Genomic DNA, 21298 nt, shown 5'->3' with positions numbered 1-21298 from the left:
ACTTGCCCAGATTCCTCTGGGGTCAGACCTTACACCTGGTTTCCCCAGTCCTAGGCTGATGCCCTAAGCACTGAACTCTCCTCTGCTTATGGACAGATGAGCCTCCCTTGGCTTGGCCTCTCCAGCTGGGGCAGGAGGTTGTCCAAGCAGATGTGGGGGACCTGGTGCTTCTCCCATAGAGCGAGTGCAGGCTATCAGAAAGCACCTTTGGAAAGGTTCTTCCCTATCCACCTGCTGGACACTCCCTGGCTTGGGGTGATGCAGGGGGAAGCCTTCCCTGGAACCGCTTCCTGTGCTAGCCTGCTGTTCTGCCCTGAGCTGCCCGGGCAGCTGAGGGCAGAGCTTGGCACAAAGCTCACTTTCAGATGACAGGTGTGGGGCTGACCTCTGTAGAAAAGCTGGTGCCCAGCTGGAGCTCTCTTCACTCATGTGTAGCTGAGCTTGAACTCATGTATTGAAAAAACAAAAGGACTTTTGGTGGTAAACTCAGTGTTTTGATGGATGTGGTCTTGTCTTGGCTGCTACTTGTCCCCTCAGAAGAACCCTCCCCATGCTCCAGCCTGGCTGTCTTGTCACAGCCGTTCTCCTTTCATGCAGTCCTGCTCCCCGAAGGGGGGCTGATTTGGAATTGCGTAGGTCTGATTCGGGGGGGGGGGTGCCGTAAAAGGTTCCTGCAGCTACTGCCCTGATGAGTAAGGAGTTAGGGGTTAGGCCAGGAGGCTGGTGAGCTAATTGGCTGCTCCAGAAGGCAGAGCAGGGACTTTTGCCCTGCGATATCTGCCTAACTCAAAGCAGCCAGTGTGGTGGAGCTGTGGCCATCTCCCCTCCGCTGGGACCTGGGCGTTTGCTCTTTGCCATAGGCTTCACCCACCTTGCCTGGCTCCCTTGCATGTGTCAAATACTTTCCGTGTCCGCAAGCCCCTGGATCCCTGCTGGCCGTTTCTGTGCACCTGGGCCACTGCCTCGCTAGCTCTGAGGTACCTTGGCTGCTGGTATAGCTAGTTCCAGCAGCACGATGCTGCCTCTGAGGGGGGAGGCGAAGGGCCCGGACTGAGAAAGGGCCCTGGACCATCCCCATAAGCATGTGGTGTCAGCTCTGGGCCACCAGCTGGCACTCATAAGCCCCATATGATGGGGCAGGCGCTGAGGGACGTCTCTGCGTAGGGCAAGCGTAGGACCAGGGCCAGAAGCTGAGCCTTTATTTGAACACAGCGCCAGCTGCGGGGTGGCCCCAGGCAGGGCAGCAGCAGGCCCGTGGCCTAAACGAGGCTGTCGATGACGAAGCAGCACTTTGAGTAGATGGCGTCTTCCGGCTCCTCGCCTAGAATCTGCAGGACACAACAGAGCAGCTGGGCTGGAGCCGCATCTGCCATGGGCCCTGCAGGCACCTGGCTCTAGTTCCCTCCCGCTGGGCCTCACTGAGCACCTGGCATTAGTACCCACCCCCTGGGAAACCCTTGGGTGTCCCTGTGCTTGGGGGAGGGGGGAATGCAGCCCTAGGCCCTGCTCAAAACCACTGAGCTTTTGTGCAGCCCAGGCCCATTCTCTCCCACCCCCAGTGCTGTGGGCAGGGGGGCTCCAGCTGCCACCGAGTTCCTCCTCCCCTCTCGGGCCCAAGGGGCCTGCCCACTGGCTCAGCCCCTGGATGGTGTTTCCATGCGCCTGGTGAGTGGTACCCACGATCCTGCTAACCCAGGAGGGCCCACCCGGGCAGCCTGCAATGGGCTCCGCTGGGCTGTGAGGGGAGAAGGAAAGGGGAGGGGTTAATGCCCAGGAAGTCTCTTGTGATGCCCCCCCTACGTTTCTGAGCAGGTTCTGCTGCTGGTAGTAGCTGATGACGGGCTCGCACAGCGAGTAGTGAGTCTCCAGCCGCTGGCGGATACAGGCCTCGTGGTCGTCGGCCCGATGGCCGGTCTGGCCCCGCAGCAGCAGCCGCTGGATCATGGTCTCTGTCGAGCAGTCCAAGACGATCACGATGTTGGGAGGACGCCCCACCTGCGGCATGGTAAACCCCCGCTCAGGGGTGCAGCACCACCCTGGCAGACTGCTCCCTGGCCAGCCACCAAGGGGTGGGGTGCAGCAGCCCCAGGGCCAGCGGAGAAATGGGCATCAGGCCGTTCCTGCGCAAGGCGAGAGGATGGGGTGGGGGCCGACGCCCTGGAGCAGGGGGAGCCGGGCCATGACTGAGCCCTGCTGGCTCTGAGTTCGGGAAGGGGGAAGAGTGGCTGCGGCTCCAGCATGCACTCAGCCCCTCTGAATGCCTCACGCTGCCTCCTTCCTCTACCTCCTGGGTATCAGCACAGCACCTGCCCCCCGCCCTGGCCAGCGGCCTGCTGGTCCTTCCTCCCCTGCGGCGCTTACCACACGCTCGAAGTCCTTGGCCTGCTTGAGCTCCCGGGGGAAGCCATTGACCAGGAAGCCCTTCGCCTCCTCTCTCTGCAGCAGGTTGTCGTTCAGCAGGTCAAGGATGAAGCCCTAGGGAGACAGAAGCCCCCCCTCAGCGCTAAGGAAGAAGGGCTTTGTCCGGAGCCACCCCTGGTTGCGTGAGCAAGTGCCCCACGTCCCCTTGCCCACAAGACTAAGGCACTGGAGGGACCCCAGACCCCCACACAGCTCCTGGCCTCTCCCTTGGGCCGGCTAGTGGGGCGGTGGGGCTGGATCCAGACTGGGAAAGGGGGTGGGAGAGGGATGAGCAGGGCAGGGAGCAGCAGAGGGGGAGCCAGGGCGGTGGCAGAGCTGGCAGGCTGGTGCTTGCAGAGGGTGGCTCTTTTGCAGCCTTGGAACATTTCTTGGGGCCCTTAGGAAGTGCCAGGCACGGAGCTGACTGGGGGGGATCATTCCCCCAGGGAAGGTGGGGCTGCTGCAATCCGCGAGGGAAGTGGGGTGGGGGAGCCTCACTGAAGGCACGAGCGCTCCTTTCATCATGATGTCCTTGATTTGTCGCCCCTGGCGCGTGGGCTGGCTGGCTTCCGCCCGCAGGAGGCTCCCCAGGCCCAGGTGCTGGAACTGGTACTTGGCAGCCAGCCTCTCACACTGTGTCCCTTTGCCACAGCCCGGGCCTCCTATCACGAAGATGATGACTTGCGACTTCAGCTTCTCTGTGGCGAGAGACAGAGATGGGGCAGGGAGAAGGGGTGAGACAAGGATCTCCCAAGGCGCATTGGACAGGCCTGATGCTGCTCCATTTGATGAGATCCCAGCCCAGAGCGGGTTGGTTGTGAGCACAAAATAGGCACAAAAATTGCTGTAGCCCGATGGGGAAAATAAGCTAAGGGGAAGGGACCAGGAGGGCCTAGCACTGGGTGCTGAGTTAGATGGACCCCCGGTCCGGTCCAGTGCGGCAACTCCCCCATCTCAACCATGCAGTAGACATCAGCTCCTGAAAACCCTCGTTAACCCCCCACTAAATTGACAGCCCTCGACCCCCTAGGCAAGTATCCCACGCTTAACACCAATGTGCCTCAGTCCTGCCCTGGAGAGATCCCTCTTGTGGGAAGCTCGCTGTCCGTGGCCCACCTCCCACCCCGAAAAGGGGCCCATTAGCTGGTGGATTCTGGGCTGTGTCCATTAGGAACTAGAGTCACCGCGCTGGCTGTTGGGAGTCGCAGCCTGAGCCCCTCTGGTGTCAGTGCCCAGGAAGTGGCAATTGTAGAACCAGAAGCAGAATTTGGGCCAAGGCCTTTCAGTCACTGCTAGGTGCTACAAAGCAGCTGTCTCGCTAGGACCTGCCCCCGTGAGCAAGACCTCGGAGTCAGCCAGGGTTAAAGTACCCACTGAGCTGTTTAGAAAAGCCAAGGGGCCTTGGTGTGAACCAGCCACCCCATAAATTGCAATCATCCTCTAGAGACATCTCTACTCTGTACGATGAGCAAGCAGCCGGGGCAGTTATGGGCTATGTAATGCCCCTCAGATACCACAAAGGGCCAGATAAGAACACAGATGGGCGAACCTGAGCTCTGTTCATTTCTAGCTGGGATAAACTGGTGGAAGAGCCGGGCCTGACCCTGTGGTAGCAGATGGGCTTAAACCTGCGTAGAGAGCCCTGAAAAAACCCAGCCCAGCCCAACCGCTCCAGTGCAGGCAGATGCGACTGAGCGTTGTTCTTCCTCCAGAGGAATTTCGTGCTGTAAGAGGTGGGGGCTGGTAACTCCGGGGCCCAGTGTTCTGCATTTATCTCCAGAACTGAGACCGACTCGCTCTCCCTTATGCGGACACGCTGCGCTGCTGGCACTCGCTGCCATGTGCACACCCCCTTCCCTGGCACAGATGGACACACGCTGCCACTCCACATGCATCCATCCCTGCCATGGTGGGACAAGAGAGCTGGGCCTCCATCCCCCAGAGGAGGTTGGTCCAGGCTGTGACTTTGATGGGATCGGTTGTTCTCTGGGATCAGGAAGAATCCCTTCTCCTCCCTCTGACTTTCTGCGCCAAGCAGGGAATGAGTTTTGACCATCACCCATGGGAGCTGGCTTCCAGAGGGCGAGGCCGGACTGGTGGGTTTCACACCCCATGCTCCCTCCAAGCCAACATCTCGCTGCAGTAGGCGTGCTTCTGGATCAGGGTACACCCTGGACCAGCATCTTCCCCCTAAATCCCAGCCAAGCTAAAGTGCTGCTAGGAAATAGGCACTGTTTTCCACCGGGAGCCAACCACCCTTCTGTTGACCTGCTGGCGGAAGCAGGAGTTCCCAGAAGAGTCATACGGTAACAAGACAGCAAATTAAATCCTCCCTCATGGCCCAGCCTCTCCATTGCTTGGGTGGATTTGTCCCGGGTGGATTTGTCCCTTCCCATAAAGGCTATTTCCCAGCCTTCTTGCAGCTCTGACCACTAGACCCCCCTCCCCTCCCGGAGCTGGGAATGGAACCGAGAGTACGGGCTCCCTGGGCTCAAACCAGCAAGAGAGACTCACCCATCCACACATTTTGATATCCCCTGAAAGCTCAGAAAGCCCCACCCCCGCCATGCCCCCAGAGCCAGCTTGCCATTTACCCTGCAGTTCAGGTTTCAGTGGCTTAGCAGTTTTAGGAAGCCGGGCCTGGCAGAGTCCCATCTTCCAGGGCACAAACCGATCCCCTCTTCACTCCCTTTCTGGGGGAGGGGCCCCAAGGTGCTGGCCTGGCCTGCAGCCCTCAAGCTCCCGTGTAAAACTAATCTGGCCATTTTAGCCCAGGCCCTGCTGCTTAGCCAGCTGGGCTTTCTGATGTCACAAGGCAGCCATGAGCTGGCCTGTCGCCGGGGCCAGGCTCAGCACTGGGATGCGATTCCAGTTGGTGCTGGAAGTGGGGGAGGCAGCGAGGAAGCCAGAGCACGTGGTCTCGTGACCAGAACGATACAACCAGGACACCTGGGATCTCCCCCAGCTCCACCACTGGCTGGGCCTCAGTTTCCCCCAGGGGAGCTAGTTCCCCAGCTCTGAGATCTCCAGATGGGAGATGCATTGAGAGCAGCCTGGCCAGGATCCAACGTAAGAGCAGCTGCATTACCCCCATCCCGCCCCGGGGTCAAGGGGCCCGTACCCCCCATCCCCCACCCCGGGGCAAGAGGCACCATAGCCCCCCCCCGGGCAAGAGGCCCGTACCCCCCATCCCCCACCCCCGGGGCAAGAGGCACCATAGCCCCCCCCCGGGATCAAGGGGCCCGTACCCCCCATCCCCCACCCCGGGGCAAGAGGCACCATAGCCCCCCCCGGGATCAAGGGGCCCGTACCCCCCATCCCCCACCCTGGGGCAAGAGGCACCATAGCCCCCCCCCGGGATCAAGGGGCCCGTACCCCCCCATCCCCCACCCCGGGGCAAGAGGCACCATAGCCCCCCCCGGGATCAAGGGGCCCGTACCCCCCCATCCCCCACCCCGGGGCAAGAGGCACCATAGCCCCCCCCCGGGCAAGGGGCCCCTACCCCCCATCCCCCACCCCCGGGGCAAGAGGCACCATAGCCCCCCCCGGGCAAGGGGCCCGTATCCCCCATCCCCCACCCCGGGGCAAGAGGCACCATAGCCCCCCCCCGGGCAAGGGGCCCGTATCCCCCATCCCCCACCCCGGGGCAAGAGGCACCATAGCCCCCCCCCCCCGCAGCCCAAGCGGTGAGAGCTGCCCCGCCCCGCCGTGGAGGTAACCCCGCCCCTTTTCCCTGAGGGGGCGGGGCACGGCCGTGCAGGTTCCCACGGCAACCATCGCGGCTGGCCTCTCTTCCGGTGCGAGGGGGCTCCGGCTTCCGGTCATGCGCGGCGAGCGGCGCACGCGCAGGCAGCCGCTCCGTCATTGGCGTGGGCGGGGCGCTTGGCGCGGAGCAGCGGGGCCGGCGGAGAGGGGGGAGCCGGGGGCGGGGTAAGGGTCACTGCGGGCGGCTGGGGGAGGGGGCGAGGGTCGGTGGGGGAGGGCGAGGAGGGAGGGGGTTGGAGTAAGGGTCACTAGGGAGGGGGTAAGGGTCACTAGGGGTGGGGGAGGGGGCTGGGGTGAGGGTCAGTAGGGGTGGGGGAGGAGGGAGGGGGTATGGGTCAGTGAGGGAGGGGGTAAGGGTCAGTGGGGGTGGGAGAGGAGGGAGGGGGTACGGGTCAGTAGGGGTGGGGGAGGGGGCTGGGGTGAGGGTCATTGGGGAGGGGGTAAGGGTCACTAGGGGTGGGGGAGGGGGCTGGGGTGAGGGTCAGTAGGGGTGGGGGAGGAGGGAGGGGGTATGGGTCAGTGAGGGAGGGGGTAAGGGTCAGTGGGGGTGGGAGAGGAGGGAGGGGGTACGGGTCAGTAGGGGTGGGGGAGGGGGCTGGGGTGAGGGTCATTGGGGAGGGGGTAAGGGTCACTAGGGGTGGGGGAGGGGGCTGGGGTGAGGGTCAGTAGGGGTGGGGGAGGAGGGAGGGGGTATGGGTCAGTGAGGGAGGGGGTAAGGGTCAGTGGGGGTGGGAGAGGAGGGAGGGGGTACGGGTCAGTAGGGGTGGGGGAGGGGGCTGGGGTGAGGGTCATTGGGGAGGGGGTAAGGGTCACTAGGGGTGGGGGAGGAGGGAGGGGATAAGGATCAGTGGGGGAGGGAGCTGGGGTAAGGGTCACTGGGGAGGGGGTAAGTGTCAGTGGGGGAGGGGGCTGGGGTAAGGGTCAGTGGGGGAGGGGGCTGAGGTAAGGGTCACTAGGGGTGGGGGAGGGGGTAAGGGGCACTGAGGGGAGGGGGTTGGTGAGGATGGTTAGCAGGCACTGGGAGGGGCTCTGAGTGGAGCGTGAAGTCTGGGGCAGGGCTTGGAAGGAAGCACCATGGGGGAGGGCCGGGCCGGGGAGGGCCGACTCACCTGTGGAACTGGTCACACAAGACACTGGTTCAACAGTGTATCTTGGATTTATACCTTTGTCCAATATCATTCCCAGCACTGACCAGCAGACCCCACTCTGCTCCCAGTGCTGGGAACAGGACCCAGGAGTCCTGGCTCCCAGCCCCCTGCTCCAGCACGGCTTCTCCAGCAGAGTTTCTGACCATCTTATCCCCACACTTCCCCATGTGTGTCAGCTTCTCCTTGCCTCTGCCCCTTTTAGGATTTTGGATTCTCCTGGCTCCCCCTCCCAGCCCCACAAAGGTAGTCCTACCAGTGCTTGCTCTGCTAAGAAGCCCTGACTTTTTGTTTCTCTCTTAGATTCTTTCCTAAAAGCCCGGGTGGATGCGCAGCCCTATCTCTGCCAAAATGACCTCCCTGGTAAGTTCTCAGTTTCCCAAACTTGGAGCCATCATAGGTTTGGGAAATACGCCCCAGGCCTAGACTGATACGCCCATCTAGTTTGGTATCCAGTCTTTAAGTGACTTGTCCTGAGTGCCTCAGAAGAAGCTGGTAACCCCTCATCACCTGCCAGCTCTCCTCTTATGTGAAAATCCCTTCCTGACCCCAGCTAATGCCCTGAAGCAAGAGGACAGAGAACCCTTGTTAATTTTTCCCCAGCTAGCCTGGCTGCTATTCTTATAGCCATTTCATGTGTCGCCTGCTATGATCTTGGGGTGGGGGCGGCTTCCTAACTAGCCCTTGGCTAACGCACACCTCTGAAATGAAACCTCAATCTTTGTTCTCTCCCCAGGGCACGAGTAGCCAGTCGGTTACAGAGTATGTGGTGCGAGTACCCAAGTGAGTCCTCTCTGATTTCCCAGCCCTCTTTGCTTATGTGGCACCATGCTGAAAGCTTACCTCCCTGGGGAAAACAGCAGAGATTGGGGAGTCCCTTGCATAGCTAGGTCAAATCAAGCTCAGGTCACTGTTCTCTGGCAATGGATGAACCGAGTTGTAGGTCTCAGCCTGTCTCCCTGGCTGTCCAGCCTCTGTTTTGTTTGATCTAAACAGCAGGCTTATTGCTGGGCCTGGGGCCACGTATATTTGGCGTATTACAGTAACTCCCCAACTGAGATCAGGGCCCTTTGTCCCAGACCTTCCCGGCGTCTGCCCTGAAGAGCTTGCAGTTTAAATAGACAAAAGGGTGGGGAAGAGAAACTGAGCCATGGAGCAGGAATGTGGTTTGCCCACGGTCACCGAGTAGGGCAGGGCTGGGAATAGAGCCATGCTGCCTGTTGTATCGTATAAACTGCTGGGTCCTACTGGACCCTGTGGTGGGTTCAACACAGAGATGGGGGTCTGAATGGGACCTGGGGGCCAAACGCCCCAGGGAGGGTGGCTGGGCAGGGCTGAGGCACTTTGGCAGCAGGGGTTGGGTAGCTCTGGTGCCTGGGTGTGATTCGCTGTGTGGCTAGCGAGCGCTCAGCATCGCGCCAGGCTTGCAGCAGGGGGACAGCTCTCCTCAAGCTGGAGCCGCTGGCCACTCAGGTTTCTGCCCTCCTCTTGCTGCAGAAACACACCCAAGAAGTACAACATCATGGCCTTCAACGCTGCCGACAAGGTCAACTTCACCACCTGGCACCAGGTAGGGTGCTGCCATAGCTGTGCCCCCTAGCCCCACATAGCAAGGGCAGCCTGCCTGCTGCTTGGAGGCACTTCCAGGTGCCAGAGCTCCCTCTGCGCTGACGGCCTGGCCCCTCGAGCGGGGTGTTGGACTCTGGATGGATCAACAGTTGTGACTGCATCTGGCGCTGGGCCTGCCAGCAAGGCTAGAAATACTGGGCCCAGCATCCCCCATAATGCACTGGACCACAGGGCAGCGTCTTGCTCCCCCCCCCACCCATGCTGGGGAACACATCAGGGTCCATCTGGCCCCACCCCCTGCACCAATCGATCCCTGATATGGCAGACAGCGGCGAGTCCTCTCTCGGTGCCCCGGGTGCAGGGCTGTTCTCTGGGCCTGGCGAGGGATCCCAGGAGGTGACTTGGTTTCAGCCCTGAAGCCCAGCGTTCACTCTGGCTCTTAGCGTGCAGAGTTGTGGGCGGCCTGGACCAGGTCACTCCACGGCCATCGCTAGCTTGGCGCTGCAGGGAGCTGAGTGGGGGTACTGCCATGCAGCGCTGGGGGACTGGACACACAAGGTGACCAAGCAGGGGGGCTTTTCCCTCCCCAGGGCCGGGGAGGTGACGTTCTCCTTTGCTCCCTCTCCTAGGCAAAAATGGAGCGAGATCTCAGCAACAAGAAGATCTACCAGGAAGAGGAGATGCCAGAGTCGGGGGCTGGCAGCGAGTTCAACCGCAAGCTGCGCGAGGAGGCGCGCCGCAAGAAGTACGGCATTGTCCTCCGGGAGTTCAAGCCCGAGGACCAGCCCTGGATCCTCAAGGTCAACGGCAAAGCTGGGCGCAAGTGAGTGGGGGTCCCAGGGGCTGAACTGTGAGTGCTGGGTCCAAACACACAAGCCCCTCCAGTTTGCGCTCCATGCCTCAGCTGTGTTGGCCAGCAGCCCCCTTTGGAGAGGGAGAGTTAGAGTGGCACTAACGCCATGTCACGGGGCAGAGAAAGAACCCAGGAATCCTAGGTCGCTGTGTCCCTGCTCTGGCCACTAGACTCACTCCCTCTGAGCCAGGAGTGAAGACTAGGAGTCTTGCCTCCCTAGCCTCCTTGATTTAACTACTAGTTTCTGCTCCCTTCCCAGAGCCTGCAATAGAACCCAGGGTCCTGGCTTCCAGCCCCACCTGCTGGGCCATTCGGCCAGATCCCAGGTGCCCCCCTGAATCCAGCTCTCCCTTTCCCTCATGCCCAGGTTCAAAGGGGTGAAAAAGGGTGGCGTGACCGAGAACGCCTCCTACTACATCTTCACGCAGTGCCCCGACGGCGCCTTTGAGGCCTTCCCGGTCAGCAACTGGTACAACTTCACTCCTGTGGCCAAGCATCGCACCCTGACAGCCGAGGAGGCGGAGGAGGAGTGGGAGCGGTGAGTGAGGGCATGGGCTGCCCCTGCCCTGCTGTCACCAGGAGTCCTGGCACTCTGCTCTAACCTGCGGGACCCCCCTCTCCTAGTCCTGGCTGCCAGCTCCCCTGCTCTACCCACTAGACCCAAACCGAGATTGTTCCAGGGATTGGCTGACACAGGAAGGGCTGTGCTTCTGGCAGATTGGAGCTGGAGGACGGGCTGAGGGTGCATCTGGGGCTCCTTGCGGCCTGCACGGCGTCACAGGGTGAGGAGTCCACTCTGCATTGCCAGGAGGTTGGTCTGGTGACCGGCGCGGGCCCAGCTGCTGCTAGAGGCCTCCCCTGGTCCTCTCCCTGGCTGCTTCCACCAGGGCAGGCGTGGAGCTCAGCACCGGCCTCTCTGGGTCCAGCACCCCCCTTCCAGCCTGGTACCAGGGAGCCCTGCTCCTTTCTCTGTGGATCATATAGGCTTTGGGGAGTCCCTTCTCCCCACGCCCCCTTGCAATCCCAACAACAGCCTCATAGGGCTGGGTTTCACTCCGTCATGGCAGAGCCCCTCTCCCCTGTGGTGGGGTCAGGCAGTGGAGGGGGTCCCACCTCCAGTGTTCTCACCCTCTGCCCTCTCCCTCCCAGGCGGAACAAGGTGCTGAACCACTTCACCATCATGCAGCAACGGCGGCTGAAGGACCAGGATGACGAGGAGGAGGAGAAGGAGAAGAAGACCAAGAAGAAGAGCAGCGAGCTGAAGATCCACGACCTGGAGGACGACCTGGAGATGAGCTCAGACGAGAGCGAGCTGAGTGACGCCGACGGTGAGGGGCCCCTGGAGGCTGAGCCAGCCCTGCTGCCGTGGGACCACCAGCACCTCTTTCTGTTGCCCTGAGGTCACTGAGACAACCCTAGCTTGGGCCTTCAGCCCAGTGCTACCCCCTGCTGGGGGTCACAGGCGTAGAACAGCGACCCCTTTCTCACTTATTGCATGGGAGAGGTAGCCCTGTGTCCTGGCTAACAGGTGAGCTGGCTACTGCCTAGGCCTGTGTCATGAACCCCGCCAGCATCCATGTAGCTTGGGGCCCAGGCTGACCCCTGTGCCTTCGAAGCATGGTGCTACCCCTCTGAGAGCCTGCAGCCTGTCAGGAGTCCCCATATAGAACCTGGGGTCCTGGTTCTCAGCCCGTCCCTCTAATCCCACTCCCCCTCTCTTGCTGGGCCCATGGCTGTCACCTCCACGCCAGCTCTTGCCATGACCTTGCCACTGAGTCAGCCGCTGGCTGTTTCCCATAATGCTACAGGGGAGAAGGCAGCCAAGCCCCAGAAGAAAACCCCGCTGACCAAAAAGAAGAAGAAGAAGAAGAAGGGCTCGGATGATGAGGCCTTCGAGGACAGTGACGACGGAGACTTTGAGGGGCAGGAAGTAGATTACATGTCAGACGGGTCCAGGTAAGGGTGGGGCCTTAGGGGCAGGGTCTGCTCCACCCCTCCCCACTGGAACGGGGTGCCTGGCTCAGCTCCACTCGGCTCCTTACCTGGCGCTGCCTGTGCCCATTAAGCAGCTTGTTCTGTTCCCCACCTGTCCTGGGAACGTAGATCTCTGCTGTACTCTGCACAGGTAGTCTAGGCAGAGGCAGGTTCCCTCCCCCACCCCCTCTGTGCCCGGCTGTGTCCATTCAAATTCTTCCCGTGTCTTGCAGCAGTTCGCAGGAGGAGGCAACAGTGGGGAAGCCCAAGGTGACGAAGGAAGAGGATGGTCCCAAAGGTACGTGGCAGATACGGGGCCACAGTTGGTACCGCTGAGACCTGGCGGGGGCAGCCCCCATTGGACCTCAGCGGGGCCCTTGGTGACATCGCGACTGGTTGGAAATTCTCCATCGAGGCTGCTTTCTGGTGGAGAATTAGGTGTTCAGCAATGTTCCGCAAAAAACGTCCGTTTTCCACCCAAAAATCCGGTTGCTTTAATAGAAAACCGGCAAGTGAAATAGCTGGTTTCGGCTGTGCTGCCCCAGTGCCTTGTGGGACATGGGGCCTCTGGCCCCCGCTTCCCACCCCCATAACCTCAGCAGCACCTTGCTCCTGAACTGGCTTGGGGGGGTTGTTGGCAGGCCCAGCCAGTGCTGAGCTGTTCAGCACTTGCGCCCTTGCAGGAGGGGTTGCGGGGTAAGAAGAGGGCTGCGGGGCCCTGGGTTGGGAACGCCCAGCACGAGGGCTCGGTAAGTCGGGCAGTGGGGAGCTCACTGCTCTGTGGGCATCGAATCCAGGAAGCCCTTTCTCTTGGAGGTTACTGTGGCTCATAGGCAGTGGGCTATGGTCCCGTGGGCCGGCCGCAAGCCGGGCTCCACCGCTGCAAAACGGCTCCTTCTTGCTCCCTGAGCCGGCTGTCGGTTGGCTGCCCAGGGATCGACGAGGCGAGCGAGAGCAGCGAGGAGAGCGAGGAGGAGAAGCCTGCCGAGGAGAAGGAGGAGGAGGAAGAAGAGAAGAAGGCCCCCACCCCTCAGGAGAAGAAGAAGAAAAAGGGTGAATGTTTTGGGGAGGGAGGGGGCTGTGCCGCGGGGGGCCCAAGGGTGGCAGTCTCTGCTGCTGGGTCATCAAATGGGCACTGAGCTACACTGGGTCTCAGTGGGGATAGAGCTGGGGCGGTAACTAGGACTCTTGGGTTCTTTCTCTAACTGCCACTCGCTCACTCAAGCCCCTGGTCACTTTCCCTCCCCTCAGGTAGGGCTGGTGCTGATCCCCCATGGGGGTGTCTGGGGGAGGAGCTATGAAATCACTTTGAGATCCTCGGGGAGGTGCTACAGAAACCCCTCCTCGTTAACCCTTACAGCGTTGGTATCTACCAACAGGCCTCCTCCAAAGGGAGCTGCAGAGGGGACAGGACCCTTCCCTGTGCTGCCCCACATCCCACCCCTCAGTTGATGCTGTGTCAGCTGACCCCAGGGCAGGGGGAGTTCCCCCTCACTGCGGGGGGTGCTGTGGCTGGAACTCCTCGCCCACTTCACAGCCCAAGGCTTCTGGTTCAGGTCTCTGGCTGGCCTAGAAATAAGCTTCCTCTGGACTGAGTATGCTGAGTGAAGAGCCCTGGGGTGGCTAGAGCCAGGGGCCATGGGAGGTCGTAGAGAGAGAGAGCTCTGACCCCGAGCACCCCAGAGGGGCTCGAGATTGACAGGTGATTCGGAGGGGAGGGACTTGCTCTGACCGCGTACCATGTGTTCCAGACAGCAGTGATGAGTCGGAGACGTCAGAGGAGAGCGACATCGACAGCGAAGCGTCCTCTGCTCTCTTCATGGCGGTAACCCCGACCCGCGTCCTTTGGGGGCGGGGCTGGCTGGGTTGCCTGCTTGGGGGCTCTGGATGCTTGGGGTCTTGGGAGGATCCCAAACCTTTAGCTCTTCTTTAACCAATGTCCCCATGGGTGCTCTGCATTAGGTGTGTGTGTGTGCATCCCTGTGCCTAGGATCACAGGGTTTTGGTAGCAGCGCCGTTTGGGCCACACTTGTGCTCCCCCACTTTGCGCCCTTTGTAGCTCTGTGCGGCCCAGCTGCCCTTGGCCTGAGCACTCCTAGCGAGTCTCCAAGTGCCTCCGTTCTCCTTTGGTAGCATTTGTTACAATTTTAGTCAGTTTCAATTTTAGTCAGTTTCCATTTTCCCTCTTTTCCCCCCATTTCCTTTTCCCCCCATTTCCTTGTCATTACCCCCGTAGGTTGATTCCAATCAGGGGGTTATGCCTGGATCCCCTGGATTCAAACAGTGCCTCTCCTGCCAGGAGGCCATCCCCGTTGGGGACGGGCACCCCCATTGCCTCCAGTGTTTGGGAGAGGCACACGTGCCCCAAAAGTGCACGCATTGCCTTAACCTTAAGGCTCACAGTCAGAAAGCCCGTGACCTGAAGGCAAAACCCCAAATGAAGGAGCACTCGCTGCGGCCAGCCTCAGACCCTGGTCCCGGGACCCGCCCTGGACAACAGTCACCGTCGGCACCAGCTGCTCCGTACTCCCTGCGGGCTACAAAGAGGAAATCAACAGATTCCTCGCGAAAAGACACTAAAAAGCGAGCCTCAAGTCCACCCACCAAGGAGCCATGGAAAAGAAAGAGGTCCCCAGCGAGATCGGTAGCTTTGGCCCCGACAGGTATAATACTGAGCACCCATGACGCTCCTGGGACCTCCGGTATCGTCAACGCCGGTAAGTCCAAGGACCCCAAGAGGGCAAGACTGGACAAGACGACAGAGGTAAGGAAAAACCCAAAACCTCAAAGACGGAACCGACCAGCCCCATGGCACCGGGCACTTTGGCGCTGCCTGCTGGGTGTTCAGCGGAACATAGAACAACCTTGGCGCTGACAAGACAGTCGACACTGACACAACTGCCTCCCCCGGCGCCGAAGGTGCCACACGAGTTTAGATTCCCAGAAGACGGATTAGTCTCCGAGACGCCAGAGTCTCCACCGCTCCGTACTGGGACGGCTGCAGTACACGCCAAACCGCCGGGGGCGAACGTGGCACCCGCCCGTTCACCGTCACCCTCCGGGACTGCCCCCTCCTTCTCCAGTGGAGACGAGGAGGAAAATGATGCTTATTCTGTGCCTTTGCGTAGCTGCCCTTTGCGCCGGGGTGCTGCACGACTTGACTCTTCTGCCCGCCATAGGCACCAGGAGCCGAGAGGTGGCCCAACACCCTGGTATGGACACCCATGGATGCCCCCCTTCATGCCTGTGCCCCAACAATGGCCTTGCTGGGATCTGTGGGCTGCTCACCGGCAACAGTTTTCCAGGCCATCCAATACCCAGAGGGAGAAACTGAGGCACTCCCTGTCATCTTCAGTATCCAGACCTCCCGAGCCTGAAGAAGAATCTGTCAAGGAGCAGGAGGAAAGGCTCAAGCAGGAAGCTGCGTCTGCACCCAATATACCGTCGTCCTCAGCGGCCAAAGCAGTCGTGCCTCCCCCTCCATTGTTGGCTGATGATGATTTCCGACAGCGTCAGGAGCTGTTCAGACGGATCGCAGATTCTCTCCACATCCCATTAGAGGAACCAAGAGAGTCGCGATGCATGTTTCTGGATATACTGCCCACATCAACCAAGATCGGGTTGCCTATACTTAAGGCCCTCTTAGACCCAGCTAAAGAGGTCTGGCAAACTCCAGCCACGATCCCTCCTACCTGTAAGAGGGCTGAGAAAAACTATATTGTCCCCTCAAAGGACATGGAGTTCCTATCTTCGCTGCCCACACCAAATTCAATGGTGGTCTTGGAGGTGAACGAAAGGGAGAGACTACGTCTGACCAACCCGTATGACAAAGATTGGAAGAAACTAGATTTGCTGGGCCATAAAGCATACTCCTCAGCAGCTCTCCAATTCCGAATTGCCAATTATGAGGCGTTCATGTCAAGGTATAATCACACGAACTATTCAAAACTGAACAAATTTATTCAGTGTATCCCAGAGGACAAGAGAGAACAATTCCAGGCAATCGTGATGGAGGGACAGCTGCTGGCAAGGACGGCATTGCAAGCATCCCTAGATGCAGCAGACACAGCTGCTCGCTCCATAGCAACAGCAGCGGTCATGAGGCAAGCTTTGTGGCTACGTCTTTTGGGACTCCCAAAGTACATACAAGCGACAGTGGAGGATTTTCCCTTTGAAGGCTCCAACTTATTTGCCGACAAGACCGATGACTATTTCCACTCCATCCAGGCTGCAAGAGAGACACTGAGAGCATTACATGTCTCCACACCTGTACCAAGAAGGCGGCAGAATAGATACCATGATACCTCGAGATCTCGAACCTCTGCAGTTCCCCCACCTCAACAACACTACGACCCGGAAATGACCGATACCTCCCAAATGTAACCGCCCCCGACATGGTCAAGTGCATCTCACCAACCCACCTCACAACAGGTGTTTTGAAAATGGGATTGAGGCTCCGAGATGCCTCCTGGATCCATGTGCTGTGACCACCAGAAAACATCCGTCAGTTTGGTGACCGCCTGACCCTGTTCTACCCAGTGTCACATTGGACAAGTGGGTGTTGGAAATGGTCAGCAACGGATACTTGATGCAATTTCTCTCCCCCTCTCCCCCTGTCACGGAGTCCCTGGGCAATGCTCTGGAACTGCTCCCTACGAAGCCATTTAGGACTCTGTGGAAGTCTCCTTTCTGGGAGCAGCCTGTCTGCAGGACACACAGCTTCCACCTTCCTGGGTCTGACCTCGGAGCATTCAGCATCCTCTGCCCCTCCGTGCGCTTCCCACAGCGAGTCCACCCAGGCGGGGCTCCTGGGGAAGCCAGAGGGTCCTGCCCCCCAACTCCGCAGTCAGACGTGACTCTCAGCCAGCCAGTAAAACAGAGTGTCACGGAGTGTGGGGGAGTCCAGGCCCTGCACCCCTCTTCTTGGGATTCACTGAGAGACTCAGCCAGCCAGTAAAACGGAAGGCTTATTGGACCACAGGAACACAGTCTCAAACAGAGCTTCTGGGTACAACCAGGACCCCTCAGTCAAGTCCTTCTGGGGGAGCAGGGAGCTTAGACCCCAGCCCTGGGGTTCCCTGCGTTCCACCCCCCAGCCCCAAACTGAAACTCTCTCCAGCCCCCGCTCCTCTGGGCTTTGTCCCTTTCCCGGGCCAGGAGGTCACCGGATTTCTTTGTTCTCCAACCCTTTAGCTCTCACCTTGCAGGGGGGGAAGGGCCCAGGCCATCAGTTTCCAGGAAACAGGGTGTCTGCCATTCTCTGTGTCCAGACCCCTGCACACACCTGCCCTCTAGGGCTCTGCAGTGATCATACACCCTTACCCCACCACCTAGATACTTAAGAACTGCACAGGGGAAACTGAGGCACCCCCACACTATTCAGAGGAACCATTAAGAACAGTCCCACTTCGTCACACCCCCGTACCCCACCCCCTGGCACCTTCTGCAGGAAGAAATAATCCACTCGGGGGCTGTAGAGCCAGTTCTGATCCAACACCACAGGAGAAGCTTTTATTCCAACTATTCCCTCATGCCAAAAAAGCAGTGGGTGGAGACCCAGTCTAGACATGAGAACGCTCAACAAGTTCATTCGTTCAACAGCGATGATTCAGCATGGTCACATTAGCAACAATAATCCCAACACTGGACCAGTGGGATTGATTTTAGCCCTCAACCTCCTAGATGCATGTTGTCACATTACCATACACCATCTCCCAGAGATTCCTCAGATTTGTTCTGGGCTTGGATCCCAGCCAGTACAAAGTACTTCCCTTTGGCCTCTGGCCCCAGGGAAGCTCCTTGCGGTGTGGTGCACCTCCGCCAACAGACTATTATGATATTCCCATACTCGTCTAATTGCCTTCTCAAAGGCCCCCCTTGAGACGACGCAGTCCTGGCTACACAGAGAACTATGAACCTTTTCTCACAACTAGGCCTTCAAATAAACACTCAAAAATCAACACTGACATCTACCGCATCTGGGGTTCATTGGGCTCTACCCTGCCGCAGTGGAGGCCAAAGCCTCCTGACCAACACACAGACTTGCCACCCTTGGCAATTTGATCTCCACAGTACCAAACCAGTCCGCAGGTATCAGCCAGAACATGTAGACAACTACCAGGGCATATGGCAGGCCACGCAGGTGTGGCTCCGGACTGTATACGTTCCGCACAGGCACAGCTTAACCAAATCTCTCTCAAAGGCAGTCTTACCCGTGTGAATGGAAAAGATTCCAGACCTGGTGCGACAAAAAGCACGTTTCAGCTATAACCTCTCCCTTGTCCCTGGTACTGGACTGCATCTTGGAACTAAAAAGGCCAGGGCTGTCCTCGAGTTCAATCAGAATGCATCTTGCAGCCATCCCGGCCTTCCGCCGCAAGGTTGCCAGCCCCTCAATGTTCGCCCACTCTGTAACAAGATGGTTTCTCAGAGGAATTTGAAATCTCTACCTTGAAGTAAGAGATCCTGCTGTACCTTGGGACCTTAACCTAGTCATGCGATGCCTGACTGGACACTCCTTGGAGCCCATGATGACCTACCTGCTCGTTCATAGACTGTCTTCATTGACAGATGTGTCTCGTTACCCCATCCCAATATAATCTTCAACGATAGTTTCGTTGAGACCTCATCCGAAGTTCCTTCCTAAAATGCCATCGTTGTCCTTAAACCGCATAGAACTAAACGTTCCACACACTAGATGGGTGCTTGCCTCTGACCTCGAAAGGACTAACCCTTTCGGAAAAATCGGAGATCAGCCATATCTAAACAAAGACTTTCAAAACAGGTTTCTGACTGCATTCACCTTTGTATTGTCAACCCGATTTGCCCCTGAAGGCACTCCACACGATCGATTTCCACCTCTCTCGTTTTCCCGACCCATGTACCGATCACGGACGTTGGTAAAGCGGCGACCTGGGCGTTGGCACGCACATTCCCAGAGCATTACGCCATTGTGCGAGTCTCGACAGCAGATGCTCACTAGGATTGTCCATGTGATCGTCGCTAACAAATCCAACTCCGAAGCCCTGGCCTTCCAGCGGGGGGGCACTGCTCTCCTGTCACCTAAAGTGGAGCACCCGCAGGGACACGACTCGCCCTGTGCGGTAAGGGAGGTTCTTCGAGACGGGTGTCCCTGCGGGTGCTGCACTGCTCGCCCTCCTCCCTCTGCTTCAGAGTTCGGCCAGGGGCTCTGCGGTAGAGAAGGAGCTGAGGGCAGCTGGGCCGCACAGCGCTACATAGCCTCCGCACAGGGCGCGAGATGGGGCAGCACCCGTGCGGCCCAAACGGGCGCTGCTATGGAAAATCTCTGACCCTAAGCGCAGGGACGTGGCACCCGCAGGGACACGCATCTCGGAGAACAAGGTTCCTGCACAGGGTGAGTAACCTTTTCTCCCCAAGCGGCCGGCTGAGCACTAACTTCCCTTCTGGCTTGTGTATGCCGAGCTGGGGGTTTTCTTAGCCTGGCTCCTGGGGGGATGGGGACCCGCATCTTGCTGACCACCTCCCAGCTGGAGGCCTCAGCAGAGAGCCCAAGGCCCCAGTTCCCCTTTCGCCCCAGAGGGGTCCCTTCCAGGCTGGGGGCGCTGTGCTTTGCTCCTTGTGGCAGCAAAGGGCTGGTGGTTTGGCTCAGGCAGGGGGGGCCGGACTGGGGTTAGCTCCCAGACTGGGAACCTGGCGGGGGAATCCCTTCCCAGGGAGTGGAGTGGGGCACTGACCCCTCTAGCACTGCTGGACAGGCTGCCTTTTGGCTAAGACCCACCACTACAGCCTTGATCTCCCCTCCCTTTCCGGGATAAGGGGACAGTGACCCCACTGCCTTGGCCACACCCCTGTGGAACCAATTCCACTCTGACTCCCTAGCCCTCCCCTCGGTTCTCACCCGGAGCCGGGAGTCATCTCCCCTTGCGTCTGTGCCATCGCGGAGATGACATGTCAAGTGTGGAGGATGCTGGGGAAGGAGGGGTGCCCAAGTGGGTTGCAGAGGGTGCCTGGTTGTTCCTCTGCACGGCCCCCCGTGCCCTGGCTTGGCTCAGGGTGTGCGGTACACTAGGAGGCATCTCGGGACGATGCCCAATGCCGGCTCCTCTTCTCACCCGACACCTAGAAGAGGAAAACTCCACCCAAGAAGGAGCGGAAGGGGTCGGCCAGCAGCTCCCGGGGGGACAGCCGCCCAGGGACGCCCCCCGTGGACCCCGGCAGCACATCCTCCACACTGCACGCTGCAGCCAGCAAGCTGGAACAAGGTAAGGGCTCGGGCGGGCTGGCCGCATCGGGCGCTGCTGGGGCATCAGCCTGGGGCTTCCAGGCCAGATGTTGGAACAGTCACAAACGCCAGCAGGGGGCAGCGTCCCTCTGCAGCTCACCCAGCCTTTACACCAGCTGTTGAAGGCAGGGAAGGAGGGGTCCCACGTGCAGAGGTCTGGGGAGAACCCCGTGCGGCCTGGTTCCTGACCTCGCCAGCAGGGGGGGCAGGGCGCCTGTTTGTGGGAATTGGGGACAGGGACTGGGCAGGACACTGAGCTGCTCCGTCTTGGTGCAGGGAAGCGGCAATCGGGATCCGGTGACCTCCCAGCGGCCAAGAGGCTGAAATTGGACTCGGGACCCCAGACAACCTCGGGCAAGTCTACTCCCCAGCCACAGTCGGGCAAGTCCACCCCCAGCAGCGGGTGAGTGACCGGGGGCGGGGCCTATTGGCCAATCCCATGGGGGTGGGTGGGGCTGCTGCCATGGTTGGCTGGTGCCATCAGCTGGGAGCGGTCCCAGGGGCGGCAGATGGAAGAGCCTTTGGGGCAGGAGCCAGCACATGGGCTCTGACTGGCTTGTTTGGGGACAGAGCCGGCCCCTGTCGGCGCCCAGAGCCTCTCGGGCTATGGCCCAGCCTTCGGCACCCCCTGCTCAGGCCCCATTCTGCCCCCGCAGAGACGTGCAGCTGACGGAAGAGGCCGTGCGCCGCTATCTGACCCGCAAGCCCATGACCACCAAGGACCTGCTGAAGAAGTTCCAGACCAAGAAGACGGGGCTGAGCAGCGAACAGACGGTGAACGTGCTAGCCCAGATCCTCAAGCGCCTCAACCCCGAGCGCAAAATGATCAATGACAAGATGCACTTCTTCCTGAAGGAGTGAGAGGTGGGGCCTGGGTAGGCCACACCCCCATCCCCTCCCCCACTCAGGCCCAGAGGGCAAAGCTCATCTTCCTTCCTGGGTTCAAAACCTTCCTGCTGTAAGGGCCTGGGCCCCCATGGCAGCTGTGGGGAGACCTGGCCCATGGGGTCCTGTTCCCCAAGGGAACTCAACCCATACCCTCCGCAGCCCAGATGTGGCCACTTCGTGGTGAGTAGGGACAAGGTGGGCTGGGGGAATGTCCCTGTTACCCCCCTGCCTGCCTTGTTTCCTGAGAGATCTCCCTCGGGCGCTCCCTGGACCCTGCCCCCAGGGTGTCTGCACGGTGCCCTTGAGAGGGTTGATTCTGTTTCTCCCAAGGTAGGACCAGTGGCTGTCCTGCCCCCTTGTTACAATAAACGGGTGTCTCTTCGTTCCTTCGACCTGCATCAGGGATGGTTTATTGCTCGCTGAGGGCGCGTGCTGCCAGAC

The 21298-nt window shown here is 59.8% G+C and overlaps 1 protein-coding gene and 1 pseudogene across 2 annotated transcripts; one reads left to right on the top strand and one right to left on the bottom strand.

The window, feature by feature from the left end:
• Positions 1–1543: 1543 nt before the first annotated feature.
• Positions 1544–5422, bottom strand: LOC311510738 (adenylate kinase isoenzyme 1-like; annotated as a pseudogene). Its single transcript, XR_014714604.1, has 4 exons — positions 4995–5422; positions 2899–3098; positions 2362–2475; positions 1544–1995 (listed from the first exon to the last, which is right to left on the bottom strand). The product of XR_014714604.1 is annotated as an adenylate kinase isoenzyme 1-like (transcript).
• An 885-nt stretch (positions 5423–6307) lies between these two features.
• On the top strand, positions 6308–21247 carry GTF2F1 (general transcription factor IIF subunit 1). The gene is made up of 14 exons (XM_084610349.1): positions 6308–6330; positions 7614–7673; positions 8047–8093; positions 8808–8880; positions 9509–9702; positions 10100–10270; positions 10882–11060; positions 11541–11688; positions 11940–12004; positions 12640–12759; positions 13458–13531; positions 19811–19949; positions 20246–20372; positions 20626–21247. Exons 2-14 carry the CDS (start codon positions 7638–7640, stop codon positions 20828–20830), a joined length of 1578 nt encoding a protein of 525 aa, XP_084466475.1. The 5' UTR covers positions 6308–6330; positions 7614–7637; the 3' UTR covers positions 20831–21247.
• The last annotated feature ends 51 nt before the right edge of the window (positions 21248–21298 follow it).

The sequence above is a fragment of the Lepidochelys olivacea genome, assembly GCF_965140295.1.
Source record: "Lepidochelys olivacea isolate rLepOli2 genome assembly, chromosome: 20".
Taxonomy (NCBI): Eukaryota; Metazoa; Chordata; order Testudines; family Cheloniidae; genus Lepidochelys; species Lepidochelys olivacea.
This window is presented reverse-complemented; position numbering and strand designations above follow the sequence as displayed.